Here is a 12,218-nt window from a genome sequence, read left to right as displayed (position 1 = left end):
AATGATAGTGATCTGTCATTGTGTAAAGTTAATTAGACATCAATTATTCAACGAAACAGTTCAATATTTATTACAAACTCGCTGCAGCCGTGTAGCGTGTGGATACAAATCTTATCAATTTAGCACAAATTTTGATAAAATCGTGTCCCACACCCACAGGCGCTATACTGCATGGTGCAGTACAGCAGAGGATCTGAACTCAATTCTTCTTTTTCAGTAAGATTTGAGAAGCATAATTGACTAAGAACTAACGGAAAAATTCAAACAACTAAAGTTGATTGGCAAAATTTATTTTTTTGAGGGTTAGTCGGCAATATGCCGCTTACAAATATATTGATAAGAAAAATATTTACAATTTTTTTTTAAGTACAAATCACCTCTCTTAATTACAAAATTGCCACTTATTCATATTATTGGCAAAATTGATTGGCAAAAATGTTAGCATCAGTGCAAAAATTGCCACTTATTCATTAAAAATTTGTAACATATATACAAATCGGTTGTACAAAATGGAACCTCTCTGGTAAGATGAAGTACTTGTATTTGGTTGTGAATGGTACATAGAATGAACAGATCATAACTTGCCGTGGACAAACTAAAGAGCACCAAAACCATCCCTCTGTAGAAACCAGATAATGATATGAGATACATGTACAAATTGAAGATTCAAAAAAAAAGGAAGGGAGAAGCTATCTAGAAGGGCCCGCACAAGAAAAGGATATGCTCCTAACTGCAACCTTAACTGCACCGACAGTCCCGAATTGCCACATCTCGGGACTAATCCCGTTTAATTCTCCTTGGGATGCTTCGTCTAATATTGCTCCTATATAGTATGCAATCTGCTCCTAATAAATTTCTTATTAGAGATTTAAAATCTCAGAATATAAGTTGGATTTAAGTTTGAATCAGTATTAGCTTCAGCTCTAACCTTTCCACTTGCATTTCGTACAGGTGATATGTGAAATAGATTCCAGAAGGAGCTTCCATCCTTCCTGAGAGAATAAAATTTTAACAGTAAGACAAAAAATATAAAATGTTTAATATCAAGCAAAATTCAAACAAGTAGATAGGCACCTGTAATTCAATAATCGCACTGTACAAGATTTCTCAGCACCAATACTCTTATTAATCTGCTTTAATAAAAAAAATAGTGTGTAAATTTGAATTGTTTAACAAAATAATAGATAAAAAAGTATCCCACATTTCACCCAAGCGAACTTCACCCTAAATATACATAAATCTTTTTCAGTACACCAAAAGATGCATACTTAAAGTTAAACAAAAAGGGAAACAACATAGCTTAAACCACTAGGCAAGCCAATGAGATTAGAACCATACTGACGATTAAACCTTTGATTTGTGTGGAATGTACCTGTTGCAAAGCTTTTGAACAAGTGCCAGGTCCATTTAGAAATTTAGAGTTACGCCCCAAGACTTCACATCTCGAATAGCCTGTGCCGTGGTCAAAAAATTTGATAAAACATTGCAACATGAGAAATGGCATATAACTATTATTCCAGAAAAAAGAAAGGACACCATTAATATTTCAGGAAACTTCAAAACTTTAAATAATAATAACAGGTTCACATCCTCTTTTCCCTTGTTTTAGCTTATGCAAAAATAGAAACAATTAGGTATATCAAGAAAAACAGTTTAGAAGCAAATACACGATCTTCAGGTAAATCTAAAAACAAACAATAATGGCATATAATAATATACAAACATGTAAAGCATAAAAGATAAGTATAAATTTACCAGTTAAACTCAAAAATGCATCACTAGCATAGACAATAGGCATGCCAGGTAAGTGTGGGTCAGACCTACAACTCATATAAGTTTTGCCAAATCAGTCCCAATCACAAGAAACACTTTTATTAAAATAGAACTTTGAGGTCGTACAAGTAATGGCAAAAAACTTATTTGTTACAAGCAAATAGAACTTTGAGGGAAAACTCACAATAAAAAGCTCTTATTAATTCCACCAAGAGAGAGTTTCAAGCACGAGCTAAGGGCAGGGATGGTGCGCGGTCCGCAACATTTCTTGGTACCAACCACCAAACCAGTAAGCTTACTGTACAGATTAAGAGCCGATATGATATTATTGGCGGAATTTAATGCTGTCTCCTTCTCCCATTCACCAGCTATGCATGATTCACCACCCTCTGACACTGTATCAGTCAACTAGCAAGAATGCTTTTTTTACCATCTTGGTTTTTTAGTTCTCCAATCAAACATTACTTTAGAAGCAGAAAAAAATCTAGATATTTTACATCAGGTAGGCCTTTCATCCATCTCAATTATGATTTTTTTACAAGATTCAATCAGAGTCATTGTATGCCAATTACTAATTAATGCTTCGGATTGAATCCCATAAAATGATTTTTAACCATAAGTTCCAAAATTCATATAGAAAACTACAATTGTTTGGATGACAAGTTACAACCAATAAGTATGGTTCCAGTTAATTCAAAGTATTTCCTATACCAGTCCTGAATTTTTACTTAATTATATAGTTACTTAATTATACATGACAAACAATTTACTAAAAGAAGAACAAACCATAAATGGAACTGACCTTTACTACACACATTATCAAACAGCTTCTGAGCAGGTGCATCACACCCCCTTCTCACCTCATCTCTGCAACCCCTCAACAAAGCTCTGCTACACGCCCCGTGTCGGGTCCCGGGCCGCTTCACAATGGGCACCTGGACCGCAAAGAAGTGCACCACAGTCCCATCCACTTGCCCAAACACCGGGCTCATATGAAACAACACCTGGTGCGGTGTACCATCCTTCCGATAGTTTACCAACATAACCTGGACCGTGGATTGCGTTCTGACAGCCTCGCGGATCTGAGAAATGGATCCGCGATCCGTTTCAGGGCCCTGAAACAACCGTGGGTTCTTGCCAAGGATTTCTGACTGAGCATAGCCTGATATGGAAAGAAACGATTGGCTAGCAAACACTATCGGGTGACCAGATATTGCAGGGTCCGTTATAAGAAAGCAATCCGATAACTCATCAAGAGCTTCGAGTACCCAATCAGAGTAGCGGGAGGTGAGCGATAGGTGGAAACTGTCCATTGTCGCAACAGGATGATGCGATGAGGGTTAATAAGGGAGGATAGAAATGAAGTGTGCATGGAGAGAGGGATTTCTATGGAGTAATAGTCGTTGACTAATTGAGTTAGATTTATTTTATTATTATTTTATTTTCAGTGGGAAAAATATTAAATTGGTGTTTTTGTTGCAAGAGAAGAGAATGGAGGTGGAACCGTCGAAACTGGAATTCGTATCCCCTCAGGTTACCTGACTGAGTAGAATTGAATCGGACGGTTCGAAAATGGATTGGCACGCATCTCAAAGGACAAATAATCCTGCCCCCCTGTTATCCCGAATTCCGACCGGCTGAGAGTAAACTTGAGCCGTCCGTTTCAATTGTGTTGAGTCAGGTACCTGGGAGGATACAGATCCTGGAAACTGTGGGAAGGAAAAGGAAGCCAATTGATTGAAGTTGGTGTAGCAATTTGGCAGCGAATAGGAGAAGGCGACGTCGGCAGAGTTGAGAGGTAGAGAGAGAATAGTGGTATTATTTTGTTTTTTTCTTTTGTTTTTGCAATAAATTAAGACGAGATAATAGAGATAGCTATGGGAAACAGACAAAACAACTGACATTTCATAAAAAACAGAGAGCTTAGGAAGGATTGAATAATTACTGGCTGGAGCTAGAGCATTTGGAGTAAGTGGACCGTCAATGTATGTATGGTCCTTTCTTTATATTAAAATAATAACCTTCACCCCTCTTCTATTGATAAAAATAATATGTTCATCCTCATCATTTAATTTATACTTTTGTTTTCAAAATCAAATTAATATATTTCTTTACTTCACTAATAAATTTTGAATGCTCGTGGCAAGCACACGCTATACTCCGGATGCATTCAAGATGGAGCGCCCATAGGTTGGATTAAGAAATTTCTGTGTTTAGCAATTAAAACAACTGAAAAAAACAATGCACTAAAATCAAGCTGGGTTCTTTTGGATCCATTACTTCTCATCCTATACACAAAACTAGTGGCGAGTCGCACGAAACCGTAATAAGTTTCAGCACGCCTTTAATGACAACCCGTTATACGGTTATTTTAGTAAGCCGGTTGCCACAGGAAGATAAAGACAAACAGTGGCTTACGTGGGGATTAGTCATCGGATAAGAATAAAAGAATTGAGTGTACATAACATCTGATCAACACTAATAAAGATCCTGTAAATTTTAGATTTTTTTTTCCACCAGTTGACATCATCCACAAAAAAGTCAAATATTCTTAATTAATCTAATCTATGTTCGTTAAAATTTTGAAAAATATTCTCGTTCTCGTCACAAGATTTCAAAATTTCCCAATAATGAAGTGGAAATTTTGAAAAATATTGGATTGTGACAAAATTCATATAAATATTAATAGATTGGATTGGATTGGATTGATTTTTATTTAAAATTCTGAAAATGAAAAGCATGCTGTCTAGAGCTGAGGATGTGGAGAACCGGGGAAGGTGGGTGTCATCTGGTGACCACAAGCCCAGAGAGAGAGAGAGATTCGGATCTTTTTGCAACCATTCATTTTATGGCCACGTATGTGGTCATCGTTGTTTGCAATTTGTAGAGTAGGGGAGGGCCTTTCATTAAATTTCACTTGTTTCCAAATCTAAACTAACCACAGTTAGTTTTTATAGGAAAAAGGATTACAAAAGAATGAATGAAGATTTGAAATCTCATATTTTCTCTCTCTCTTACTGGTCCTTGGCAATTTTAGGTTCTAATTTGAATTTTCTTATTAATATTCAAAAAAGAATAATAAACATCCTATATACTATAAACATTCTAGAAATCAGATATGAATAAATTATATGTTAAAGAACATTTAGTTGAATTTCGGTCTTGAATGGGAGACTGAATCGTCTGCCCCCAGAGTCACTGCAGAGTGGGCCCCTAGTAAACAGTAACAGTTAACTTTAACCCTTTAACAGTAACTGGGCCCACCCCGCAGTGACTCTGGGGGCAGGAGATCTGAACTCCTTGAATGGGTGAGACTCAAAAGCTAGGGTTTTGATAGCCGCCACCTCTCCTTCTCATCTTCTCCTTCCATCTACACATTCCTTCTTTTTCAGTTCTATCTTTTTCGAGCAGAGAAAAGAATGAGAGAGGGAGGAGGAACCGGAGCCGAGAATGTGGTATCATCGGAGTTCGGAGCATATAATCTCCATCTCGATTGGAGCGCGACGGTGAGTAGATTCGACCGTTGTCAGAGCGCGATGGCAGTCGAAGAAGTAGATCTGGTCATGAAGCGAGATGGCGATTAAAGTATTGCGTTGATCAACATCTCGATTGGAGAGTGAAGGTAAGTAGATCCGATTGCCTTCAGAGTGCGGCGGTAGTTGAAAAAACAAATCCGGTTGTAGAGCGAGATGAGGATTAAAATACTATATTAGTTTAAAAAAATTTATGAGAATAAAAAAGTTAATTTAGAAATAAATTATGATTATTTGATTTATTGTAAATATGTTTTTTATCAATGAAATTTGTTAATTAACATTTAAAACCACTAACATTCGAAAAACTTATATGTTAAATGCAAAGTTCTAAATAGTAATTATAGCGGCATAGTGGGAAGACAAAAAAAAAAAGCTATTGCGAATAGTGTAACTATAGCAGAAACTATCATACATAGCATTTTTTTCTTTTTAAATTTTATATTCTATATTTCTACTAATTATGAACATAATTAATATTGAAGAATTGAGGTAACAACTAAATGACAACTAATATAAGTCTATATTTTTTATCAATTACAGAAATAAGAAGGAAAAAAAAATCTAAAAAGTAACATTATTTAATAGTTCATACTTCATAGTATTACATATTATAATAGACGAAGAGCAATTAATTTTATAAGGTAAATGAAGTCAGTATACATATTTAAACATTTTATATATTATAATAATAATCAAAATTAGCTTTCAATTGAAATAAACAATAATAATTTTACAAATGAATATTATACGAAGAGCAATCAAAAGGAAGAATTCATATTTGAATATTTCTCGATATAGAATGAGAGAATAAATCACAAATAAAAATAGAAGTACATAGTTTGATTTAGCATATTTATCATAGAAGACCATGTAACATTAGAAATAGGAATATAAATACAGAAGCTCATATAAATTGCAAAAAAAAAGATCTATGTAGTATAGCGGTAGCAATAGCGCGTCGCACATAGCGATAATAGCAGCCGTAGCTAAGTTAGTGCACTTTTATCTCATAACTTAGCGTTTATAATCTGAAAAAGCTATAGCGTCGCTATAGCTAGCTAGTTAGAACACTGGTTAAATGTAAACATTTTCGAGGTGCAAATGAGGAGTAAACAAATATGAAATGCAAGAATTATCTTTTATATTCAAATAGTCATTATTAATTATTTAATTAATTGGCTGGTAGCGTACGGTATGAGTAAGCGAAGTTTATTACTTCATTTGCGCCCATTGTTTTTGTCTGAACATTTAAAGTAATTAATTGGCTAGTAGCGTATGAGTAAGCGAACTTTGTTACTTCATTTGCACCCTTTGTTTTTGTCTGAACATTTAAAGTAATCATGGCGTTAACTTTCTATTGAGCATTAAATTAAATGTCAATGGATCGGGAGGAGTTCTCAATTTGAGCGATCTCTAGCTAAGATATATTTTTTTTATGAGAAAAGTAAAACCCACAGCGCGAAATCCCAGTTAAAATTATTGGGTAAAGATTTTAATAGATCTGTTTTGAGCTTCATACGACATAAAAAATCAAATTATTATTGGTATGCTGCATAAAGTCAATACTAATCTGTTTATTATGCGCACTAGCACTAGCACTAGGGAATTTTTGAACTTTAGAATTATAGAATTAGAGATATAAGTATAAATTAAAACATCAACTTTAATTTACAAAGCATGGTAGCCTTATTATCTTTCTCTCCGTGTGTATAATCAGAAGCCACCGTTGGATCAGCTATTTTCAAAGTGGCTTAATAAATAGTAAAAAAAATTTAGAAAAATATAAAATTTGGTCTCCAAACACAATTTAATATGGAGAACAACTTAAACGGTTCGGATTGACGTTTTGAACTTTAAAAATTAAAAAACGAATTGGTAGCACCAAAACTCAGGAACTACCACTTTGATCTTAGCCAACCTCTATATATATATATAGAGAGAGAGAGAGAGTGTGTGGCTAATATCAAAACGTTTGCACCACGCCTCCCGTGCAACCAAGTCATTTTCCAATTTTTAAAGTCCAAATGATAAATCTAAACCGTTAGATGTGTTCTCCATATTAAAATGTGCTTGGAGACCAAATTTTACATTTTTTTGGAATTTTTTTACTATTTAATAAGCCACTTTGAAAATCGCTGATCCAACGGTGGCTGTTTGGAACAGTAAAATCAGAAGCCACCGTTGGATCAACGATTTTCAAAGTGACTTAATAAATAGTAAAAAAATTTCAAAAAATGTAAAATTTGATCTCCAAGCACATTTTAATATGGAGAATACATCTAACGGTTTAGATTTATCATTTGGACTTTAAAAATCGAAAAATGACTTAGTTGCACGGGAGGCGTGGTGCAAACGTTTTGATATTAGCCAAACTCTCTCTCTCTCTCTCTCTCTCTCTCTATATATATATATATATATATTGAATTAATATTCATGTCATTAAAATCACTTGATCAAAAAATCCTGAACCATCCGAGAGTAGTGATTTTCTACCTACCAAAAAAATAGTAAAAAATAAAATCCAAAAATATAAAATTTAATTTCCAAGTATATTTTTCATATAATAATAATCAACGGTTTGGATTAATTATTTAGAGTATTTAAATGGAGATATGAATCCAATACACAGACCCGATCCATGCATTGCAATTTACCATAATTTAGATGTGATTCAAACTCAAAATCCTATACATAATTAATAGTAATGTTATTTCGTTTGTCGAACATACATATTTACATCAAATTTAATAATTTTTCATATATAAGATATTAATATAGTAAAAATTACATTCTAAGTATATATAATTTCCAAAAAGAGAACGCATAATTTTCTACCTATTGTTAATCAATTCTGATTCTTAATATATTTGTGTATGTTGATCTTTTATAAACATCAATTATACAACCTTTCTGACTTGACCACACATGCTAATAAAAAATGACACTGATTCATTATTTGTACTCGGATGGGTTATGACAAATTGTTCCAACAAAATAAAATAAAAATGTATTATTTTGTTTTATGAAAAATACAAACATGGTAAATAACGTAAACAGATAAGGGAGACCAAGTAAAAATTTTTTTTTTTGGAGAAATCCTTACAACAAGGTGCAATCCCAAATGTAATTATTATATTCTTTGCAGGGAGGGAAGCACATAACTAGCACTAAGCTCAGAGAACTGGCCTAAGTGCTTATAGGGTAATTCAGTTTAAACATTTCTAACCTCCATTTTGATGGGTAAATCAGTCTTGGTAATCTCTCCGGTAAAATTTGGAAGTTACGGGGGTGGCTCCAGCATATTTTCTCTTCCAAAAGTAGTTGAGGAATCAGACAAAGGGAAATGAAAATTGATTCTCTCTATGATATGAATCATTGATGAACTTCCACATTCTTGTGAGATATTGTGGGCACCACATTTGTACACATGTAAGGTGAGATGCATCCACGTACCTGTACAAAGTATTTGTTATATCTGAGAGCTTAAAGCCTCAAAATGACCATCTTTGTACCAGACATAGTACAGATGTACCGACATCAGATTAGAATATTAACATTCTCAAGGTGAACCAGCAATTATGCCTCAATTAACAATCAGTTCTACATAAATGAATCTATTTTGACATAAACTTAGTTCAATAAGCAGGGGAAAACAAACAAGAAAAGAAAAGTGAAACCAAAGGAGGCTAAAAAAGCATAATCATGTAACAAAAGACAACCAAAAACAGACCTATATGAAACCCATGTATACTAGAAATGCCAGTATGCATCTTACAAGGTTAGCTTTGGTATTACAAATGTAAATGATTACAAAGAGGAGAGCATTACCTGCAAAAGGCTAGTTGGTATTTCAATAAGACCTTGTAGCAAAATATCAACTTTTTGAAGGGACTGAACTGGTACAGGGGTTATAACATACAACAAGCCTCTCGACACATCTATTCCTCTGACAATACCTGAAACAGTAAACAATAATATAGTAATACAAGATTACAAGCAAGCATACATTAAATTTCAATACGTTCCCCTTGGCATGTAATATAGTTCAAAATAAAACACTAGAAACAAGAGAGGTGAATACCAAGACCAATACACCAGGGATACGAATTAGCCCTTGCTGGTCCCACAGAACTAACAGCTAGGCCCACGATTGTTGCATTCAAGCTATGCCATATCTCATCAATTGGGACCTCCATAAATTTATAAAACAAAACAAATTAACAAGATCATCAACAATTGTAACATGGGCACATTGCAAAGCCATACCAATGACTTACAGCTCCATGAAACCACACATTACCCTAATTTAACCTCAGTTAGCCCCAGATGGTGTAATTAAACACTATTAAGCCATGAAGAAGCACCCATAAAAGTAAAAAAGAAAATAAATAAGGGTAGTCAAAACAAACACCATTCCAGACTTCTACTGGGCTGGACTGTGTAGAACCAAAATTCAACTAGATATTAATAAGCATAAAATAATTGTATAGCAAAACTTCTTGCAATTGTAACTTGAAGCATTTAAAACCTACCTGATGGTGCAGATGCTTGACCTTAACTCTTGAAAAGGAAACTTGATACGGAGGGATGGAGGCTAGTGCAAATGCAAGCTCCTTGTTTGTTGAAAGTGAAATATCACTTTTAAAGCACTGCCTGAAGTATTCTGAAATGAGCAAACCCCTAAAGCAGCGTGCATCCTTCTTTGCCAGAACCCTAAGAGGAGCTTTAAGTTGCAATAAGTGAATCACAAACTACAGTAAATCCAAAATTTGAGCAACCGATGTTTAAGATTGGAGAAAGAAAAAGAAAAACTTTAAAAGCCAATTAGACAAATACACAAGTAGAAAATACCAAACAATGAAATAACTATATTTATCCTTGTCTAATCATAATTTCATACTGGCAATATAGTATCAGTAGAGACAGGTCAGCACATAACAGTCATAGAGGATAGTACCAACAGATGATACAGGATTCATGCTAGCACAACCAGAATATAGATATCTGTAAAACTTACGAGGGAGCTAATAAATCCTGTTGGTGAGATTCTAAGTCAATCAACTCAAGTGGGCCTGCCGGTTTTCCACCATCCAACCAAAAAGCACCAGTAGGAAGGTTCTTTCTATGAAGTGATATTCGTAGTTGAACTACCACATTTGGAGAAACATACCTTAACATCTCCACTAAAATATCATAACCAGTACCTGAAATGAAAAATAAAAAACAATATGAGAACAAGAAATGTTATTTTAGAATCTGAATTTATTATATAACCTATTTCATCTATAACTGACCCACAAATCTTGGTATTGTAAACATACCGGTTTACCTAAGGATTTGTTATTGTGCCTCAGAATCTCTCAACTGTGTAGTCAGAAAATAGAACCTCATCCTTACAACAATTTAGGTCTAACTATGTGCTTATGATTGCAATAGAAAAAAAAAAATAGAAAAAAATAGAAAAAAAAAAAAAAAACATAACAAGAGGCAAACAAGATGAAGCCTGTAGTATTAAGTAAAAAAAAAAAAAAAATCCTTTCGTGCCAACTGGTATTTCAGTACACAAATCCATTTGAATAATTCTTGCAGTCAACACATGTTTAAAGAACAATGCGACGATACAGTATATTTAACAATGTAGTTTCCTTGGAAATGCTTAAACAAACAAAACTTTAAAGTGAGCACTAATCAAATTTAGACAATACCTTTGACCCATCCGGGTGTGTTAATAATTAAAGGTAGCACCGATTCAGGATTATCTTCGGTTTCATTACTTCGAAAGTGTGCAATAAAATAATCATACAGATTATACACACAATTTAAGTAAGCTTCAGGGTCTCTTTTAGAAGAAATATCTCCAAAGAAGAAGCTCCTAGATTACAAAACCAAAACATCATTAATGGTCGGCTGCCATACCAACTACAGTAATGTTACATAAGCACATATACTAACCTCTCAGGAGCTCTTACAGAAGAATTACCCAAATCTACATGACAAAATATAGAGAAAGAACTTATATCAAACCAACTACATACAGTACAGGGATAGGTACCAAAGCAAATTAAAGAAAAAATAGAGATACCTTTGATTAAGTCATCTACAATATGTAAAGAAATACAACCCGGAGGAGAGAATTCTGGCTGCCCCACATCTGTATCCAAATACGCCACTCTTTTATACCTATAGACAAATAAAATACACAAAATAATTCAACTTTAATCTCTAATTACTATAAACCAGTAATCAATGAAAAGAGGGGCAAAAAAAAAAAAAAATCAAAATCACCTCCGGAGTAGAGTGTTGAGGAGAAAACGAGAGAAAGTCGACTTGCCACTATTCTTCGGACCACATATTGCCACCACCAGTCCGGGTGGAGAAATGGCGGAGCGTATGACCTCCGCCGCTTCCGACCACGAAGGAGGTATCGTTACATCAGCGTTTTGAGGAGATGGGGATCCATCGCCTTCCTTGTGCGCCTCCATTGGTATAGGTTTTTGTTGGAAATGGTGCCGCGAACTCGGAGACGGGGTTTTTCCTTTTTCTCACATAGTTGGGCTATGTGGCTCGTGTTTTTTAAATTATTTGCGGGCCAGGCCTCCACCAGGCTCTTGGGGTAAAAGTAAAAAGTAAACAAAGTAAAAAAATGTCCTGTTCCAATATTTATATTATTTTATTTTTATTAAAATCTCCTTTAACCTAATTGTCACGGGACCCACAAACAGTGACTCGTTAGAAGAGGGTACAGGGGAGGATTCGAATTCTCTCGAAGGTCGGTGTCTCGGCTCTCCTTTCCCCAATCCTCTCGTCTGGGATTTCAAAATCGGGCGATTCTCCTCCTCAGCCTGAACCGAGAGGTACTCTCTCTCTCTCTCTCTCTCTCTCTCTCTCTCTCTCTCACATTCGTTTTAT

General features: G+C 34.6%; 2 protein-coding genes across 6 annotated transcripts; both read right to left on the bottom strand.

The window, feature by feature from the left end:
• Nucleotides 1-333: 333 nt before the first annotated feature.
• PLPB (PAS/LOV protein B) lies at nt 334-3,179 on the bottom strand. Of its 4 annotated transcripts, none has more exons than XM_078308514.1 (7): nt 2,576-3,174; nt 1,958-2,168; nt 1,756-1,820; nt 1,373-1,452; nt 1,075-1,130; nt 929-992; nt 334-845 (listed from the first exon to the last, which is right to left on the bottom strand). In XM_078308514.1, exons 1-7 carry the CDS (start codon nt 3,084-3,086, stop codon nt 690-692), a joined length of 1,143 nt encoding a protein of 380 aa, XP_078164640.1. In that variant the 5' UTR covers nt 3,087-3,174; the 3' UTR covers nt 334-689. The 4 variants fall into 4 exon arrangements, with proteins under 4 accessions (XP_078164640.1, XP_078164642.1, XP_078164639.1 ...); XM_078308516.1 differs by having other exon boundaries at nt 334-839; nt 2,576-3,172; XM_078308513.1 differs by having other exon boundaries at nt 453-845; nt 1,075-1,133; nt 2,576-3,179.
• Nucleotides 3,180-8,304: 5,125 nt separating this feature from the next.
• Nucleotides 8,305-11,846, bottom strand: LOC144559207 (Pre-mRNA cleavage complex II protein family). 2 transcript variants are annotated; one of them, XM_078308200.1, is made up of 9 exons: nt 11,595-11,846; nt 11,392-11,489; nt 11,262-11,295; nt 11,015-11,181; nt 10,327-10,513; nt 9,842-10,022; nt 9,391-9,499; nt 9,138-9,265; nt 8,305-8,762 (listed from the first exon to the last, which is right to left on the bottom strand). In XM_078308200.1, exons 1-9 carry the CDS (start codon nt 11,789-11,791, stop codon nt 8,682-8,684), a joined length of 1,182 nt encoding a protein of 393 aa, XP_078164326.1. In that variant the 5' UTR covers nt 11,792-11,846; the 3' UTR covers nt 8,305-8,681. The 2 variants fall into 2 exon arrangements, with proteins under 2 accessions (XP_078164326.1, XP_078164327.1); XM_078308201.1 differs by lacking the exons at nt 11,015-11,181; nt 11,262-11,295 and having other exon boundaries at nt 11,595-11,844.
• Between the last annotated feature and the right edge of the window lie 372 nt (nt 11,847-12,218).

This window comes from Carex rostrata, chromosome 9 (genome assembly GCF_964058835.1).
Source record: "Carex rostrata chromosome 9, lpCarRost1.2, whole genome shotgun sequence".
NCBI classification, from domain to species: domain Eukaryota; kingdom Viridiplantae; phylum Streptophyta; class Magnoliopsida; order Poales; family Cyperaceae; genus Carex; species Carex rostrata.
This window is presented reverse-complemented; position numbering and strand designations above follow the sequence as displayed.

What these genes read in the sequence shown, in the direction of transcription:
- PLPB (XM_078308513.1), bottom strand. Translation starts at nt 3,086, where the DNA reads ATGGACAGTTTCCACCTATCGCTCACCTCCCGCTACTCTGATTGGGTA. An exon ending in TGATAATGTGTGTAGTAAAG is followed by an intron (nt 2,169 to 2,575) that starts GTCAGTTCCATT and finishes TGACTGATACAG; the next exon opens with TGTCAGAGGGTGGTGAATCA. An exon ending in GTTCAAAAGCTTTGCAACAG is followed by an intron (nt 1,134 to 1,372) that starts GTACATTCCACA and finishes TTTTTATTAAAG; the next exon opens with CAGATTAATAAGAGTATTGG.
- LOC144559207 (XM_078308200.1), bottom strand. Translation starts at nt 11,791, where the DNA reads ATGGAGGCGCACAAGGAAGGCGATGGATCCCCATCTCCTCAAAACGCT. An exon ending in TCTGTAAGAGCTCCTGAGAG is followed by an intron (nt 11,182 to 11,261) that starts GTTAGTATATGT and finishes TTTGTAATCTAG; the next exon opens with GAGCTTCTTCTTTGGAGATA. An exon ending in CAGGATTTATTAGCTCCCTC is followed by an intron (nt 10,023 to 10,326) that starts GTAAGTTTTACA and finishes AGCTCCTCTTAG; the next exon opens with GGTTCTGGCAAAGAAGGATG.